Source organism: Psittacula echo, assembly GCF_963264785.1.
Source record: "Psittacula echo genome assembly, chromosome: 10".
NCBI lineage: Eukaryota > Metazoa > Chordata > Aves > Psittaciformes > Psittacidae > Psittacula > Psittacula echo.
The window spans coordinates 9,357,553-9,376,983 of record NC_137741.1 but is presented as its reverse complement, the minus strand read 5'-3'; the positions used below and the strand labels follow the sequence as shown (position 1 = coordinate 9,376,983).

General features: G+C 37.9%; 1 protein-coding gene across 1 annotated transcript in view; it reads right to left on the bottom strand.

The window, feature by feature from the left end:
* Positions 1 to 3,696: 3,696 nt before the first annotated feature.
* Positions 3,697 to 19,431, bottom strand: part of WDR72 (WD repeat domain 72) — a gene marked incomplete at its 3' end in the record, with an annotated part of 102,713 nt that continues 86,978 nt past the window's right edge. The window contains exons 18-19 of the mRNA XM_080626499.1: positions 9,692 to 9,790; positions 3,697 to 3,752 (exon numbers count right to left, since the gene is read on the bottom strand). Of these exons, the coding sequence (XP_080482625.1) occupies positions 3,697 to 3,752; positions 9,692 to 9,790 (155 nt within the window). The remainder of the gene's footprint in view (positions 3,753 to 9,691; positions 9,791 to 19,431) is intronic.

The following is a 19,431-nucleotide window of genomic DNA, read 5'->3' as shown; positions in this document are numbered from 1 at the left end:
AGTCTTCATGTGATCCGCCTCTGTCCTGCAGCACAGCTCTTGGACACACTTTAGACTTTCCAGCAGGTGTCATTCAAGAAACAAACTTCCCATGGGCCCTCATAAGACAATTCCAGGTTATTGTGTGGATTTTATGTAGCATCCAACATAAAATTACTTCTTCAAAACTAAGATTGATGAATTTTCACTTTGAGGATCTATGAATTCAAATTACAACCCATCTCAAACCCTAGTAATAATTCTAAAAGCTTTGCCTAACAGTTCAGACTGCATATCCTATGAGTAAGGAAAAGCAGGAAGACAAGCCCTTGAAATTCCTCTGCATCCTCTTCTCATGCAAGAAAAATGGCCTGCAAAATTCAGCAGAGATATCCAGTGCAAGAAGCAGGACTTTGTTGTCACGTATGCCCTGTCAGGAATGTGCATGCAACTCCATGGTTTTGTTAAAGTGTCTCTTTTTTTAAAGAAACACTGAATCTCTCATACATATTTCAAGTTCCATGTCAATTTGCTTTCAGAACATCTTTCATTGGACTGGGGAAGAGCATTGCTCAACAAAATACAACCCAGTTACAGAAGCCATTGATTTCAATGATCAAATTTAAAATATGTAAATAGCACAAGAGATTTCAAAATATAATACTTTGATTTGGAACCATAAATATTCAAAGTTTAGGAATACTTCCAGGCAGGAATCTAGGTCAGTGACCACTTAACACGTATGAATCATTTGGAAAACTCAAACCCCCTGAAATCAAAGAGACATCAGTGAGTTTTTGTTTGGGCTTATACTAAAGGATCAGTAACTTGCTTTTTAATTTTCTATTAATAATATAATGAATTATGCACATAACATAAAAAATGCCTATAGGCTTTGAAAGCTGAAAATCTATGTTCAAGACAGACCCCTGCATATATCACCTTAAAACTGCAATTCTATGCTGAAATAATGCTGATGTATGTGTGAGTTGTCCTACACTTCTGTGGTATCTCTACCTTCTTCTCCGGGCTTGCTTGTTCCTCCTCTGCTCTTTGTACTGAGGCAAATGCTTGTCTTGACGCAGCCTAGCCTGCAAACCTAAGTTAGGAGACATAGAAGCATATGGCTGGAGAGGGGAGAAGTCATCCTGACTATGAAACCACAACAGTTTATTGAGCCCTGTGACTTCTGGGGGGAAGAAAAAAAAAAAGACCTTGCTCCTTAAGCAGTTTAGGCATTCATGAATTTTTTAACCCTTATCTAAAATTCAGACAACTAATCTGAAATATTAGCATATTACTCCCTTTGGCAGGATTCCTTCAGTGTAACCCAATGGAAAAATATATTCTTAATTACCTTGCAACTTCGTTATAAAATCAATCTCCATAAGCATTAATACAGCAGTACATCAGACTGCATTAGTATAGAGATGTTTCTTCAGCTATGGCTTACAAGAAACAATTGCAGGAGGTTAATATGTATTTTTGTATATAGCTCTAAAGTTGACACTTTGATGCAAAAAGAATGTTCTAAGCAAAAGTTCATCTTGAGCATATACTGTAAGACTGGTGTTTGAAAGACATCCAGACCACATGGGAAATATGTTTGCTTTACTGGGAAATAAATGTACCTACAAAAAAAGTTCCTGCTTTACCTTACTGACACTGTAATTATAATTAGCACAAAGCACGCATAAGCATGTGCCAAACACCAAACATGACTGCACAAACCATTCCAAAAGGCTGTCTATATTGGCAGGCTGCTGATGTGCACTGCTTTGCAGAATTAAAGACAAGCAATCAAATATTGTGTTGCACAAATGTAATTGCTACTACAGCATTACTGGGTGTTATGGACAATGCCAATTCCTTGAGCTATGAGACCTCTTTGAACCTATCAGGTTTTAAAATAGCTAACAGAAATAGTTTTAAGGAGGTTTGTTACCCTGGCACTAAGAACAGAGCTGGCCCAAACGAGCAGATGCTGATGCAAAGCAGGAATGTTTGCTGTGAAGGGAAATGGACATTTCAATGCCAGTGGAAGCCTACTGCAGTAAACCAGAGGTGACTGGTGACAAGGATGTGTGGCAAAGGAGATAGCAAGGTCCATCCTTTATTTGCCACTTATTTTACAGACTGCAAGGTTGCTGTAGAGTTACTAAGTTCCTCTAGTTATATTTGCAATTTTATTTTTACTTTCTTGATGTCTGCATCTCTGATTTAACCATAAAAGAGTATATATGTCAGCTGAAGACATGTTCTGCTCTCAGTTGTATTGTACAGGTATAAATAAGTCAATGAAATTATCCCAGACATCCAGCACAATAAATGAAAGAACGAAGCTATAACACTCAGCATCCAGATTGTTTAGTCACCATAATTCAGATACAAACTCATATAAGCAAAAGATACATTAAATATCTTTATCTTCTCTGGATTGCAACCTATTTTAAAGATATATTCTTTAGGTGAATAAAAAAGGAAATGCTACTTCTCAAAAGGCCCATCCATCAACACTTCTGTAGACCTCACTGCCATACACTGCATTTAGAGACATAGACTTATGAGATATAAATAAACAAAAGAAAAAACGTTTAATGTTTGTTTAACCAAAATCAGGCCATAGTATGGCAACAGAAACCTGATTTTGTCAGCCATGACATTCCCCCATAATTAAGAAAGAGATTCATTGCCAGGGAATCTCTCTACACTGAAGAAATCTTCACTCTGTTAGGTAAGGCAGCTTATGCCTAATTTGACAGTTAGGAAGGATCACATCAGATCATGATCTCCACCAAAAGGTACAGATCCAGAAAAGCACATCCTCAAGTCCTTTCGGCTTCATTAGCACTCTGACAATTTGAAATACAGAAAGTGAGCTTACTGCTCTGGGTAGCCATTATTCACCAAACCAGCATAAATCCCCAAGAACATTAGGTGGTCAATGAGTCTAATAAGCTCCAAATATTCTCCAAACATAATAATATATATTTTTTAAAAGACAAAAATGTATAGCTGCTTTTCCCAGTGAGCACATATAGAAATTCAGTATCATTTCAGAAGAGGCCTCCAATCAGCTTCTCCAACTTCATATTGGTACTACATTTCCAGAGATGACGCTAACGGCAGTATTTATAGAAAAAGAAAATTCACATGCTAGATACCACCAGATTTATAATCAGTTTCCCATGCTTTTATCTGCAAATAACATTTGTTGTATTTTAGTTGTTTCTAACTACTCCATGTTAATTCCTTTAAATGCAAACAATATTTCTAATTATTTCAAATGCATTTGATTTTGATCAGTGTTAAAATGTTGCTGGTAATAAAAGGCAGAAGCAAGGAGAGAGAAAAATTTAAATTTTATGTATATAAAAGATTATTAAAACTGATGCAATTTTTTATGGTCAAAGTTCTAAGATTTGTGATCACTACATAAACTAGAGAAAAACATCTAAAAATACAGAGTTGATATTTTCTATGCTAGAACTATCTAAATTTAGTTGAATAAATGTAAAACTATTAGTGATGGAAGTGTGAATTGAAGCCAATAAATCAGCAAAAAGAAGCTGATATTATGGCATGTATTTCTTCTGAAAATGAATTGTTAAATACATACAATAATAACTACAATAATCCATTTCATGTCCAGACCACATATATTCTTTCTTGGTTGTTCTTGCACATCTTCTAATTCTTCTGGCTAAGCAGGTTTTTCTAACACACCTTACAGGAGCACACCTTAGATATCCAGGGATTTGACTTCATGTCATCTGGAAAAGAAATGTATTCATGTGCCTTAACGATTTTACAATTCAAGGTAAGAGGCAAGATTTGTTTTTTTTTAAAAGAAAACACTTTACAATCTTTTTATAGAGTAATACGCTCTATAATTTTTGTAACAGAATGAAAACTTTCAGCATTATCCTGCTAGTGTTAACAAATATCAAAAGTCTACCTCCAGAAGGCTCTTTACACTATAATTGCTATAGCACAGAGGGCAATATGGAACCCAGAAGAGCCCAAGAGAAGAAATGGCATTCCTCAAAAATTTTCATCTGAACAGTCTTCTCCTTCGTCTTCCTTTTTTGTTTTAAAGGAAAACATTCCAGCGGATCAGCAGAGAGATAATTTCTGGTTTAAAGTAATAGACTGTTGATGTTTCCTCTGCAAATATAATTTTCAAATTATGTGTAAAAATGTGTATTTTCTTTTAGCAGAAACAATCTCACAATAGCTGTAAACAGAAGTAATAGGAAGTTACCCTAATGAGACACTATATTTTAATTCTGTCATGCCTTATTAGAATTCCACAGAAGAACACTCTCAATCATCAGTTTTCACCTTCATGACTTCTTATTTGACATATGGTAATACTTATAAACTGAGTTTTAGATATTACTTGTATCAGGAACACTGCCCAAACAGATGCAACACCTTCTATGAGTCCATGATCATGAAGAAAGCAGCACATACTGCATTTTCCCAATCTAATGGATATCTTGTATATTTACCATATCATCTATCATTTTTTTGTCTCTTTGTGTCCTAAAGACAGAGGTATACGTCTTCCTAATGTCCACTGTATAGTCTTCTGGTTTTACAGTTTGATTTACTATTTAAAACAAAACCAAACCTGTGATTCAAGATACTAATAACCTAACATGCTGATAGTTTGTGACACTGCGTCTACTGCAGTGAAGCTTTTATGGGTTCATCTATGCCTGCATTCCAGAAATTCTTTCTGGAATAAATCCCAGGCACAGCCACTGAGCAGTATGGGTGATCAGTGCCTGAGATCAGCAGGCTGCCCCTACATTGCATCCTAATCCTGCTTATTATCATCATCAACAACCTCAAGCACTCCAGTCCACAATCTGTTGTACTTGTCATGATGATGCAGATACAGAAAATCATGCTTTTCTAGGGTGTTTCATACTTGAAAATTTACTGAATATTTATTTTTATGTTCTGCCTGTGTACTGATAAACAGCCATATTGGTGACACAGCTATAATTTCAATAACATTCTCTTCAGTGGATGAAACATGGAGCTGGCAAGTGAATATTCAATAGAGTAACCATAACCTGCCTGATAACAAGATGGTCACAATTTTAGTGCTGTATTTTTAAGCACATTGTGTCTAATAAGAATGTTCTTGATACATTCTCATTTCTATTTGCTGCAGTTCCGTCTCTCATGGACAGTCAGAGATCTTTCCCCTCTCTATGTCAAGGTCTATCTAGGATAAGCAAGGCTGTGGAAACTGTTTGGATATTCCCTATTATTTGCTATTCACCCAGAATCACATTCTGCCTTGAAAAGTAAAAAAATGAAGAGGGAAAAATTTAATATGGGCAATGTTTTTGGAATGAACAGAAGAAGAGATGATGGAAGGGATCAGCTGACTCAGATGGAGACTGGCTACTGAAGGCCATAAGCATATAGGGCTCTTATCATTTACATGGTTTTCATCCAGAAGATAGAAAACACGGTAATTTCTGTCTACAGCTTCCAACACAATCTTCCATTAGGGAGACTCAATTTCCCCCTATAACCAAGTGAAGTAACAGTCTATTGCCTAGACTACTGCAGTATCTCTGCAGATCTTCATAGGAGATCGCTTGTGCTACTACTTGTAATGCACTGATTAGAGCATATTTGGAGTTTGATGCTCAGCCTGACCATAGCATTGAGTAGACTGCTAGAGGGGATATAGCCAGGAGGAAGAGGAGGCCTAGGTTTAGGTCTATGAGGGGAAATGGGAGGGGGAGTGGGGAAATAAGAGGCAAAGAACATCTGTGCCTACATTGCTTCCTGTCACTTCAGCTAAAATCTACTGCTTTTTCTCACAAAAGCAGTACTTACAGAACCCTCCTTAGTGGGTTTGCACCACATATGAAAGCTAAGACACCCCAAATTGTGTCAATCCTCTTACATTTTGACTGACAAAATTCAGAGCGTTTTCAATCCCCTTAAAACCCTTCTCAAGCAACTCTCTTTGGACAAGATGATCTGCCCTCTGGAGGTGTGAATTTCCCACCACTGTTTGTACAAGAAAACTTGGGTGAAGAGCTCAGCCCTAGAAGTCTAACTTACACATCTGTGTTGACTCAGTTGTGGCCTCTTCCTCTGTTTCCCTAAATGTGGAAAATTTGTCTGATAAAATGAAAAACACTGCTGAGAATATTTATTTATACTAAAGAAGCACTTTAAGGGATAGTGAATTCTTTATAGGGGGTTGATATGATCAAAAGTAAAGTTCTATAAAAAGCTGATGTAATTCTTATCTGATTATTATGTTCAAGGCCAAAGCAGAGACAAGTTTGAAAAGCCAAGGCTTTGAATGTCAAACAGAAGCAGTCCTCAGCATGGGGGGAAAATGGCAGTGATAAACCTACTATTAGGCATCTGGGAGAGAAACCCAGCATCTCCTCTGTGTGTGGGCTAAAATAGACATGAGCCACTGTCACAGATAATGGCAGCTTGCAGGCACACGAAGGGAGCAACTAAAATCCATTTCACTTAGACAAGAAACTGCAGTCTGATATTTACCTGTGTCCATCACATGCGAAAAGTGTTTAGTGTGAATTATCCAAGAGAAAAGCGCAGGTTGAGGGGTTTTATTACCTATCTGAGAGTAGCTCCGATCACACATTGAATACAAGAAATCACAGGTAAATCTCGGATTGGTGTCTTGGGTAGTCAAATGGATTCCTGCTATTCATCTGAGTATATGCCTTTTTCTACAACTGCTGGAGGCCCACATCCAGAGCAGTGAGAACATGTTCAGGACATAGAAAATGTGGAAGTGACATAAGCACAGTAAGCTTTATGTGATTTTAGGAAATCAAGATCACTTTTAAAATAAGTCTCAGTCTAATGTCAAGGTTAGAGACTGCTCCTTTCACCACTAGAAAACACAATGCACAGAGATGTCTGTTAATGGCTGCTCTAGAGCCTTCCCGATTCTTGTAGAAGTCGTAATAAAGGACCCCTTCTAGGAATAGTTGGAATTCCTTGCAGGTACATTGTCATATTTTCACTTTTTCCTCATCAGAAGAGATAAGAAAATTAATGTATTTCTTAACATCTTTTTTTGCACATATGACAACATATTGTAAGTGAAGCGGAAGAGGCTCTGCAGAACACATACAGTGACTTGAAAATGAAAACTGCAAAATGAAGTTTGTAAGTTTGCCCAGACTTTTAAAGATTTTAAAGTCACAGGCTGCACCAAACCAAATGCTGACCTCCCAGGCACTCTCAGATTCCAAGATACGATTCAATGTTAATGCACCTGAGAAATACTAGAGAAAATCACAGCCAACGGATTGTCATGGTATTGTTTCAATGTTTGCTACTAAAAGTAAATGGTAAGTTTTAAGTAAATGTATTGTGTTACCAAGTCTTTCCTTTCAAACAAGCACTTCTGTCAGAAGTATCTTAATTTCTTATCACAGAATTTCATCCACACAAGGAGCAATAAATAATTCATGTTCCTAGCTCTTTGTTGTGTGTCCCTGAACTGCACAGAGCTGGAAGGCTGACAGCTGTGTCAGGACAAGCACCAAAGATCTGACATGACAAGTGACTAACAAGTTTCTTTCAGTCTATAGTGAAAGAAGACAATGGCATAAAGTGCAAAACCGAAATCCTGAAACAAAATGAAACTGTTTCTTTCTCTTTACCTAAGTGTTTGCTATGAGCTTATTTCCGACCCATAACCTCTGGTCATTTTATAGTACTGCCCAACCCCCTTTACTCCTCACATTCGCCTGGCCATTTACGCCTGTCCACGGATCAATATGAGCAATTCTTGGAGAAATACGATGTCTCCATGACAACCAAGCCACAAATTCTCAGTGGAAAGCAGTGAGACCAGTAGTGAAATCTCCTGAGGTTTTCAGACCTATAAGACAAGATGTCTTAAAATGCAGGAATGGACAGAAACAAAAGCCAGAGTAATTCATTGTTTATTACTAGTTTAATGATGTCAGATGGACCGAATGGAACTCAGTTTTTAAGTTTAGATGCTTTATCAACATGTATTTTTGCCAGTCAATATCGCCTCCTGACAGGCTTTTATCCTTTCCATTACTTCATATAGATATGCAGAGTGCAGAATTGGACACTCAAGTTCCCATCCAAATGTGTACACTTTGCCACACAGAAGTAAGTAATTTAAGGTTAAAATTAATGTTATCTTTGAGGTACGTGAGTTCTTTACCTGGACACTTTAGTGTCACCTCTTACTTAATTTTTTAAGTGGTTTAATTCTTCTCACTTCAGAACAACCACAACTTGGACAATCCACATTTTTGCCCATAGTCATCATTGAAGGGACTATAGACAGTTTCTGAAGGAGGTGCCACGCACCACCGCAGGTGTGGTAAGGAACCAAACTTGGCTCTTTCCTAAGCAGATTATCTATTTCTTTCTAAATCTCATGCTGGTTTCTGCTGTACAGCACTGAGTCCAAGCCTATGTGGCTTTAAAACGAATATGGATTTACAATTCATTGGTTTCAATTATTCTAACATATACTGGTGTTCATTTCTGTGGAAAAGATGAAAAGGGAATGTAGTTCAAATCAGGTATATGACAGCAGTTGAACTCCCAAGGAATCTTGGAGGAGTGGAGTGTGCTGAAATATAATCCTCCAGACACAGGTCCTATCTGGGTTCTGAGATGACTTAGGGGACCTGACATGGATTTCAGACTGCACCCTTTGACTGAAAATTAAATCTCAGCAGTGTTCCTTGGGGAAGGATCAGGGGACTGTTGGCAGCTGCCCCCTGTCAGCACAGGCTGCAAGATTTGGAAATCTCTTAACTAAGCTGACAGGCCGCAGAGACGATGAATCAAAAATATGATACACGGATCAGCACACAAAGATGCAAGAGGGTACACAGAGACCAGATAAAGCAGGGAAGGGAAACAGCAAGTGAAGAAAGATGTTTAACTCTTTCACTAATGAGTACTACATGCAGGTTACATATGTGGTGTATGTGAGTCAAACTCACAGTTTGCTTAAAAGATCTTAGTATTTAGTCACAAAGAATGTTTTTTAATCAGCTGTGACTCCATACACTTTATATTTAATTGTTTCCCTTTGGGATTCATTTAATAAATTTCGTAGTTGTTCCATAAAGAGAAAGATAATGAAACTACATGAAGATAAATCTTTGAGTCACCAAAAGCGATGCACTCTATGGATGTTCTTGTATTTAGTTGAATCAATGTTAAAAGCCATTAAAATGAATTAAGGATTGTGAGCTGATTTAAAGAAAAGGACCAAGATATTTAATGCCACCAATTTTCTTTCCCCCAGAAATACAGCGTTTGAATGTCTGCCGCTACATTCAACCGCAGTATATACAGTCCTAATTTTTCATAATCTCATGCTACCTTCAAAGGGTCAGACACTGTACATATATTAAGTAAGCAGTGTAGTCCAAAACTAATTATAATGAACTAGTAGTGTCAGCTTTCTTTTTGGTCATAAAGCCTTTATCCATTCTAAGACCTGAATTCTTGATGAAAGAGGAAAGCATAACAGCTCCACACTGTGACCCCTGGAGGTGACCATTAATTTGACACTGCAGCTGCTAAAAAGGAAACAGCATTACAATGTGCTTTTTTTACAGACCCAAAAGCTGTGTCAGATTTATCACTTGATACTGGGTGTCTGTCTTTAAATGCCTCTCACCTGGACTCTCAGACTCTTCCAAGACGCATCTGTCAGGCGTATCCTCCACATCTTGGAAGTCTGCCGAGTTGGAGATCTTGTCATGCTTCAGCGCACCGACTGGAGCAATACAGAACAAAAACAGGCGGAGGGAGAAATGTAATTTATTCACAAACAAACACTTCCTGGCTTTCAGCAGAGCTTTCAAAGCTGAAGACATAATTTGTAAACACAAATAAGAGATGGAAATAAAACAGAAACTCAAAGTACTTATAAGCAACCACAGCACAGTTGAAAAATCTATAGACAATTCATTCAGGGAGAAGTTTGAGGCAGTGGCTTAAATGGGATCCCTTTGAAGTAGAAAATCAGTTTCTTCTTATAGAATCCTAAAATAATAAAATAAATTAGAACCCATAAAAAGTGCTCGTCTGTTTCACCAACGAAGCCAGTAAACAATTGTAATTACTGCAGTCATTCACCAGGGAGAGAAATGGTGTTAGTTTTAAGATGAAAATATGTTGTATATAACAAGCTAAAATGTGTAATAAAATCAGTGATAATGCCAAAGTGCAGTAAAAACCAGACTGAGTTATGCTTTAGAGATTGCCCAATTTGATTTCTTCTTTTACTTAATTGCTAAAACCATTTTCATTTCAGAGCAGGAAAATATTTTCCTACACGTCTGTGTAGGACAAATCCCACGTAAGTCTTCCTGAACAGAAGAGAGGTATTTCCCTTGTCAATGTCCTCTCTTCTGCTCCTTATCATCACGTGGAGCCACAAACACAGTTTGAAGATCAAATACAATTACTAAACAATATTTTATAGAAAAGCACAGTAAAGAGTTAGTTTCAATTTTTCAGTCCCATTAAAACTCTTAGCTCATCACATTTCTTAGGAAAATAGTGGTGACAAGGAAATACTTATTTTTTCCTAATACCTAGAAAACTAAGCAAGGTCCCAGACTTCCATGTGGATGGGGATACTAATGGCTATACACAGTCTCAGTGTAGTTTTGTCCTGTTCTTAACACAAGAAATTTGTTCTCTCATAACTTTGGGTGGATTTTCTTTATATATTATTTTATTTTACCAAATGAATATTTGCTGCAGGATCATCTCATTTAAACAGCCATTTAAATTTCCCAAAATTATGAGTGAATCAACAAGGCCTCAGGGCATTATTCAGACAGGAAGAGCTCAAAGGACACATATTCCACTTCAGTGCTTTGCACTTTCCCTCAGTTTGGAGCTATTGATCCCAGGTCACCAAAAGGTTCCATCATTTTTGACTCCTGCATCTACACAGAGTCTGTTTGAAGCAATCAGAGCTTCAATACAAGTGTGGAATTAGATCCTTGAAATTACAATATTAAAAAATGATAAATAATAAAATTTACTATAGTGACACCATGCATTTCACCTTCAAACAAAAAAACAATAGAAGCCAGTAAGCTTTGCTTAAAAACCTGCCTCGGATGGCAACTAACCATCCAAGATTAAAACTCTGCTTGGGTAAAGGAGGAACACTGGTTAAATCTTTAAGCTTACAAAAAGCCAGTGGACTGGTATCAATGGTCAGTGTATCCGCATGAAGTGGGTTTTCAGTTCTTGTCTCCGCCATGGAAGTGCTGACATGACAATCTGCATGAGGTGAGTTGGCACTGAAGAAAAGCTTACAATAATGTTGTGGTTTAAGCCCAGGCCGTAAATCAGAACCACGCAGTCCACTTCCCCCCCCCACCTTTCTTCCCTCCGCTCCTGGAGGGACGGGGAGGAGAATCGAAAGAATGCAACTCCCACAGGTTGAGATAAGAACAGTTTAATAACTAAGGTATAACACAAATCACTACTGCTACCACTAATAGTAATAATGATAAAGGAAATAACAAGGGAAGAGAATACGACACCTCACCACCCGCCGACTGATAACTCCCCCACCCAGCAGAGATCCAGCCCTTTCCAGAACTCTCAGTTCTACATCCTAGGCATGACGTGCTGTGGTATGGAATACCTCTTTGGCTAGTTTGGGTCAGGTGTCCTGTCCCTGCTTCCTCCCGGCTTCCCCTCCTCCCTGGCAGAGCATGAGACTCACAAAGTCCTTGGTCAGGGTAAACATTCTGACCAGCAACTGAAAACATCAGCTTTATCAGTATTATTCCCAGGCCGAAAGTCAAAAACACAGCGCTGCACCAGCTACTAAAAAGGAGAAAAAGTGACTGCTGCTGCTGAACCCAGGACAAACAAATAACAAATATTCTTGTTTACACATGAAAATAGTATGATATGTGCAGGAAGAAATGTCTTCAAAGATACCTGTACTTTTCTCTGTTTCTTCCTCTATGTAAATGATTTTCCAATGCACTAAGTGAAGGCCGGAATTCGCACTTCAAGAAAGAAAACTTGGAAAATACAAGTGCACATATTATGTTTTCAAAAAATTGTTTTGTGCCAAATTTATTAGAACATTATTTCTGGAGCAGTTCTTCCCATTCAGCAGTCAGCTCCACTGTGCTGTGATAGATTGAGTCATAACAGCTGCATGAATTTAAAAGTCAGAACTGCTCTGAAGTAGAACAATGGGAAAATTTCCAACAGAGTATAAAAGGTGGCTATGCCTCTGCAGACAAAGAGAAAATCATAAGAGGTGTCTCCTCCAACACACAAAGCAGTGACCCAAGATTCAGAACGAGCCTTTCAAAGCGTGTCGTGTGTTTTCACCCAGTGAAGAACTCTCACAGTGAACCAAGAGGGCAGATGCTTTCACAGCACCAAGCACCAGTGTCAGAAGATGGCAGGTACTTCCCTTGCTGCAAGTCTGTGCCATAATTGCTCTTGAATGGGACTACGACAAACCTGTTCAAGTGCCCTCCCTTTGTCCCAGACCCTGTCAGCATAAGTCATATAATTTAAACTGACCTGCTTGATTTTACAACAAAGCAGAGCTGAACAGGTGTTTTTTAGTGAAGGTACCACCTGAGAAAGAACATAATGAATAAAAGTCAGCTGAAAGCAGGCCCACACAGATGAGATAGATCAGAAGGAAGGTGTGAAGTGAATAAGAAAGAAACCAAGACAGGCTGGCAACGTCCTGTGACAAAGCAGGAGGATCTCCCGTTGATATGCTTGAGTAGAGATTGAAGAGATTTGGGGAGATTCAGGAGAGGATGGAGTCATTGAAAGCCAAGAAAGACAAAAATGATAAAAAAGGCATCACAGGCAGAGCTGATAATGCTGACAAATGATAAAAAACAATGATGAAACACTCACATGAATAGTTGGTGGCAAGGAGTCATTAGGAACAGTTTAAAGGGAGTGGAAAGCATGGATGGAAAGAGTTTTCAGAAGGACAGAGACGCAGACCTCTAGCCCAGGGTGTGTAAAAACAGCTCTCAGAGAATGTGGGTCAGCAGGAGAAAGTGAAGGAAGGAAAGTGCGTATTTTAGAACAGCAGGAGGCAGGCCCGGACAGGCTGGGATCAGGTCACTGCTGTGAGCGTGGGATGTATATCTTAGCCCTCTCACTTCCTCAGAAGTACACACACCTCCCTAGACAAAACACAGGCAAATAAACTTCACCACAGCCCAGTTTGTGAAGTTACACAATGAGCGTAAAAGGAGCAAGAAAGGGACCTTTAGCACTTTCTCTCTTAAAATATCACATTACACACTCAATTTGGTGAGGAAGGTTGCTTAAAAGTATCATAAAGGAACAAAGGGAATTGAAAAGTTAAAAAATAAGGATGGAACAGACTGGCCCACATCAAGAGTGAAAGTAAAAAAAAAAGCATTATATAATTAATAAAAAAAATGAAAAAATCTTAACCCTGAGATCTACTTTACTGTATTTTCCTTTAGGGAAACAAGATTTTATGTGCAAATGTCAATAGGGGAAATACAGGATGCTGACGGAATTTAAGTTATTTAAACATAACAGCATGATCTTTATTCATTCTGAGGATACTCTGTCCTACTTTGGGTTTAAATGGACCTTAAAATTACTTTTGCTTCCATTTGAAAGCTAATTTTTGTAGCCAAAGTGATGTAAATGTCTGGAGCATAAATGAGCCCCAGATCTGCAAGTCAGAGAAAAAGTAAAGAAACAACAATCTCTCCTATAACAACTCCAATGATATTTTTTTTCTATTCAGTATGGTGCCATTTCAATTATCACATGGAAACTAGAAATTACCTTTGTTAGTACGGAAATAAGGAAAAGCAACAGATTTAACTGGGGCAAATGACCTTGAACTTAGCATGTAAAAATGACATAAATCTTCATTGTATAGGATCAATCTTGAGAATAGTGGCAACTTTGTCTGATTCATCTTAATAAGCTCTTAAAAGTTGTTTACTGAACTTGATAGCTATTCTCTTACATTATTGAAACAGAAAAAGACATTAAAAAATAGGTACGGCATTTACAATAGTAAAAGAATGTCATAAGATTGCAGTATTCAATGAAACATGTATGTAAATAGTTTCATATATATAAAATTCCACAAAATGAAATCAAACTATTCCTTAAAAGAGGTCACAGCCTGATTGCTGATCAGTCTATGAAAGAACAGTCTTTGTGTGAATGAACTGTTGAATTATAAGCTGTTCTTTCTGAACATACACTCATCACTAATTACAGCAACAACTCATCACTATCATTTATTTCTTCATGTTCTGTTTAAACTCCGAAAATATCACACACTAAAGCCTAAATAACCTGCTCTGCACACCAATTTTCAGAGGGCAGACACAGGAGAGAGAAGTCTGCATAACACAGGTGAATAAACCAGTTAGAATTTTCTGATAAGATGCCTTTGTACTGAATAAGGTGAATTAGTAACTTAAACACAGTCTGCCTGCAGAGAAAACAAGAACTTATTTGTTATTCAAAAGAATTGGATAAGGCAAGATTATATTTAAATAAAAAAATATTAGGCAATATAGGCTAGAGATGATAAATAAGGTCCAGTGCAGAACACAAAGCAACCTGAATCTAAATAAAACTGCATGAAAAAAAAAGCTGCAAAGGGAAACAAAATGCTGGTATTTTTTATTTCATAAATGGATAAAACAATCGTGCTGCAATGCCACTTCTAAGATGCATGGGATCTATGGGTGCCTACCATATTATATCTAAGAAGCTTGATGGAGAGGGGGGCAATAAATGCTTTGAGTAGTATTTTAAAAAGCAGATTTCATAGATATCATAAAAAACATAAGAGCAGCTGTACTTGCTGCGACCAAATATCATCAGGGTAAGGCTCCAACAATCACACAGTAATACTCCTAGATGCCAATTTGAAACCCAGGGAATTCCAAAAGTTGTTTTTTTTTTTCTTTAAACATTGACTAACTCACAGTTGTTCCACAAACTCCTCAAGTTTCCCTTAAACACAGAGAATTTCCACATCCTGAACATCCTACTCCCTAACTTGTCTTAACACGGCGAGCTCCATTGCTTTACCACATAGGTAGGCATTTTGTTTGTACATGTCCCTATTAGATTAATGTGAAACTTATTCTTGTGAGAGAAAAGGAATGTGTATGAGCCCTGCACACTCTTTCCATGATGCCTGTGACTGAAAAGTCCTTTGGTTTTGCCCTCTTTCAATCATCTCTTTCCTAGGTTGAGGATTACCATCCTACTTAGCTTTTTGTGCATATTTTGATGCCAACCAAAAAGGTTTCACTAACATAAGAAATGCACAGAACAGTCATGAAATTTCAGCATCACTCACCACAATCACCTGGAAACAGAAAAAGCAGATAGTGAAGTTACACTGTCCAGTATGGAACATCCATCCTTCTGCTAGTGTGGCAGCACTCTCTGCTGAGCAGAGCAGGGGGTCGGGTAGGCTGAGGATGTGCCCTTGATGGCACCAGTGCTGAGTACAGGACCCAGATTGCTCCACAGGTTTTACAGGTGATACTCCTGTTTACAGAGCCTGCTATGGTGCCTGCCTTTGTTGCCACTGCACAAACGCTGCTGACTCATGCTCAGCTTGTGATCCAGATTCTTTTCTGAGAAACTGTTACCTTGCTATTTCTTCCCCATCCTCTCTTTGCAGAAGATTAATCCCACCTCAGTCTAGATCCTTGCTCTTGTCCTTATTGAATTGAACCCTATTTTTTTTCCAGACCATTTCTCAGGCCATATAAACCACTATTTCATCTCACTGACAGAAGACATCAGTTGCTGGTCTTTCATAATTTTTAGTGCCATTTAAAAAAACCCTGCACTGATGTCTGCAGTTGTCATTTAACTGAGAATGGCTGGTTGTTACCTTCTATGAGTAAATATCATAGTGTCCCAATTTTCATTACATTTTAATTTTAAGAAGAGAGATTAAGAAATTAACCAGGAGAAACACATTATTAGTCTAAAGTGAGTGCCGCAGCATATGGAAGTTGGAACTGTCCTTGAGAAAAGCCAGTATGGAATAAGTCAAACTGGAAGCTACAGTGATTTAGACCTCAGTGTGCAGAAATACAAACCCACGCACCTGAGTTTGCTCTTGCACTGTGTGAAGTCACATGCAAACAAAGCTCATTCCACTCACTAAGTAAACTGCAACTAAAGAGAAGGTTTTCTTCTGTATTGTGAGCCTTCTTTTAAGGTTTCTGTATATTTTAAATTACCAAAGCTCCTGAAACTTCATTTTCCTCCCTCCCTGTATGGCTGAGGACAGCATTGCTCCAGACAGGAAAACTGAAATTTTCAGTGATTCTTTTCCCAATATACCTTGAAGTTTTATTCACCCAGAGGGACTTCCCTACTTCGCTCAACTAAAATATAATAGCATGTAACAAATTATGTTCTCAAAGGACATCCCATTTTTGTTTCATTAGTGCAATGAAACATTCACTCAATTTTAAAGCAGTTGTCTTGATCTTAGTTGTGATTTATACCAGAATCTGTCCATGTATTCTGTGTAGTATATATAATAAAACACCTAACTAGCTAAACTCGTCTCAGTGGGTTCTGCTGTAAGAAATAAAATACTTTCCCATAAAATCCCCCACAACATTCACAGCACAGCTCTGTAGCACACGCTGCGGTAAAACTCAGGCGCATTTAAAGAATGGATTTTTAAAGAATTATTATTATTATTATTAAAGGATTTAAATAATTAATTCTTCTGTCATTATACACTCACTGCTTTTTCTTCTCAATGTCCTCCCCAGTTAGCAGGCCCAAATTTCTTTTTTCCAACATCACTAAATGTGTGGTAGTGCATGTTTAACCAATGTGATCATATGTGATCAACGTTATTAATCCCCCTCTCTTTCTCTTTCCCCCTAACCCTAACAACCCTTCCCTCAACCCCTCCACTAACTGAAAGGCAACAGAGAAACAATTTTTACAGGAACTGATAAAGAAGGCCAAATTTTCAGTTCTGATGCAGATAATCAGCTTTGGGTTTGTTTCTGAACTGAAGCATAGAGCATCTTGTCTCCTGTCCCTGTCTCTAAAAATATACAGCAAAATCCGCCCAGGTTTCTGCTCATTAGACCAATGGTGTGGGAGAGTACATAGTGCAGATATGGCTGCTTATCAGTGTATCAGTAGCTTCTATAAAACCAACAAATAAAGAAATACTTCACGTTTTTAAAATCACAGTATTGACAGTACTGACATTATTATCTTCATGACAGTAGACTGATCTGGTATTCAAGCAGAAAAGCATTAATCAGGGAATTTTTAGAGGGTTCTGGTTCAGTCCATTTCTACAGAGAAATCCTAGCTGTACATTACTTTAATTTGCTTTTAAAACCAAAATTAAACACAACTGTGCAGCACAGTTATGGCACTGACATATCCCTGTGCATAATGTGAATGTTACAGCTTGTGTACTTTTCCTTTCTCTTGATCAAAGCTGTCCAAATAGCTTAATCCATGGGAAAAAAAAAAAATATACACAGAGCCTCTTTATTAATCTCTTCTGGCCAGATTATTGTTATTCTTTTGCATTATGGCCTTGAAGATGTATTACTGATAGGGAGGTAAAGCCAACTGCAGCACAGCATGACTCTACTGAATGGCTGCTGTATGAAAGTGGAAGTACTTATTTCCAAGACATTTCTGTGATGCTCCCTACTGTTAAAATGTTATCTGACTTAAAAAGATTTTCAGTTCAATTGTAAGCAATAAGTAAACTCAGGCAGTACAGTACTGTATACTGAAGTTTCACTAGCTGGTCAAACAGGCATTATTCTAAGAAACTAATGTTGTATAGGACTGCTTCCTGATGGCTGCGACCTCTGACTGGCAAAAGACTGGACTTTTCAGTCAGCAAGCTAGTTACCCATGGATGTGGCTCAAGGCTGACACACAGATTGACTGGTTCACACTAATTTACTTCACACAGATTCCATTTATCTCCTAGAAGATCCCCTGGCAGCAGCTTATAATGGCATATCCTAGGATGCCTGCCTGCATGAGTTTTTAAAGCGGCAGAGCTTGATGAATCTAAATCCAGAAAACAGTTCACAGATTGAGGACTAGGTGCAATCAAAAAACATCAAGTAGCACAGCTGGGACTTGCTAGCTTGCTTGACTGGTTTGAGCAGCTGAGCATTAACTACGCTTGCTTTCCTGCTGGCAGCCCTGTGTCACTAGGACAAATCGGAGCACTACCCAACAGAAAGCAGAGAAAAGAAGAAAGGACAGAAAAGAAAAAAGAAAAGGGGAGAAAAGGGGAGAAAAGGGGAGAAAAGGGGAGAAAAGGGGAGAAAAGGGGAGAAAAGGGGAGAAAAGGGGAGAAAAGGGGAGAAAAGGGGAGAAAAGGGGAAAGGAAAGGAAAGAGGAAAGGAAAAAGGAAAAAGAAAAAGAAAAGGAAAAAGAAAAAGAGAAGGAAAAAGAAAAAGAAAAGGAAAAAGAAAAAGAAAAGAGGAAAAAGAAAAGGAAAAAGAAAAGGAAAAAGAAAAGGAAAAAGAAAAGGAAAAAGAAAAGGAAAAAGAAAAGGAAAAAGAAAAGGAAAAAGAAAAGGAAAAAGAAAAGGAAAAAGAAAAGAGAAAAGGAAAAGAGAAAAGGAAAAGGGAAAAGGAAAGAAAAGAGGGTGAGGAGTGGAGATTATTGTATTGCATGGATACTATTAATAGACGCAAGAAAACCTCATTAGAACATTTAATCTTTATTCAACTGCAGGATTATCAAACTAAATAATTCTCTGGGTAGCAAGTTTTGAGGCTAAGAGTCTAGAAAATATCTTTTGGTCACACTAACAGTTCCTAGGAAAAAGACCAGAATAAAACTAAAGTAGTTTCTTTCGTTTTGAATATAAACCTATAGGCAACCTAGTAATACACCTAAAATGAAAAATAATTACAAAGGTACTGGATTTTACGTTATAAAAAGGCGGGGTAGAGGTCAATGCAATCCCTCGCCTCCATAGAGAACAACAGACTTCAGCAGGAGCAAGCTTATAAACTGTATTTTTAAAAGGACTGAAAATACAGGCTTACACTATAGCTCCTCAAACTCAGATAGACAGAGACTATTCTTTAAAGTCCTTCTCAGAAAGGAATCAAAAATTAATATTATTAGACAATAACATTTGACAGCAAATGCATTGTGAGAGATCCAAAGCACATTTAGTACTTAGGAGGTTAAAGACTCAGCTGTAGCGCTAGTTGATGAAAAAGTAGGATTAAGGCTTTAGTATGAGTCTTGACATGATCATGTTGTCTGCCTGCTGTCTTAAGCTTCGAAAAACAGCTGGGATCATCTTCTTATAAGCTCCAACTCAAAGATGTTTAA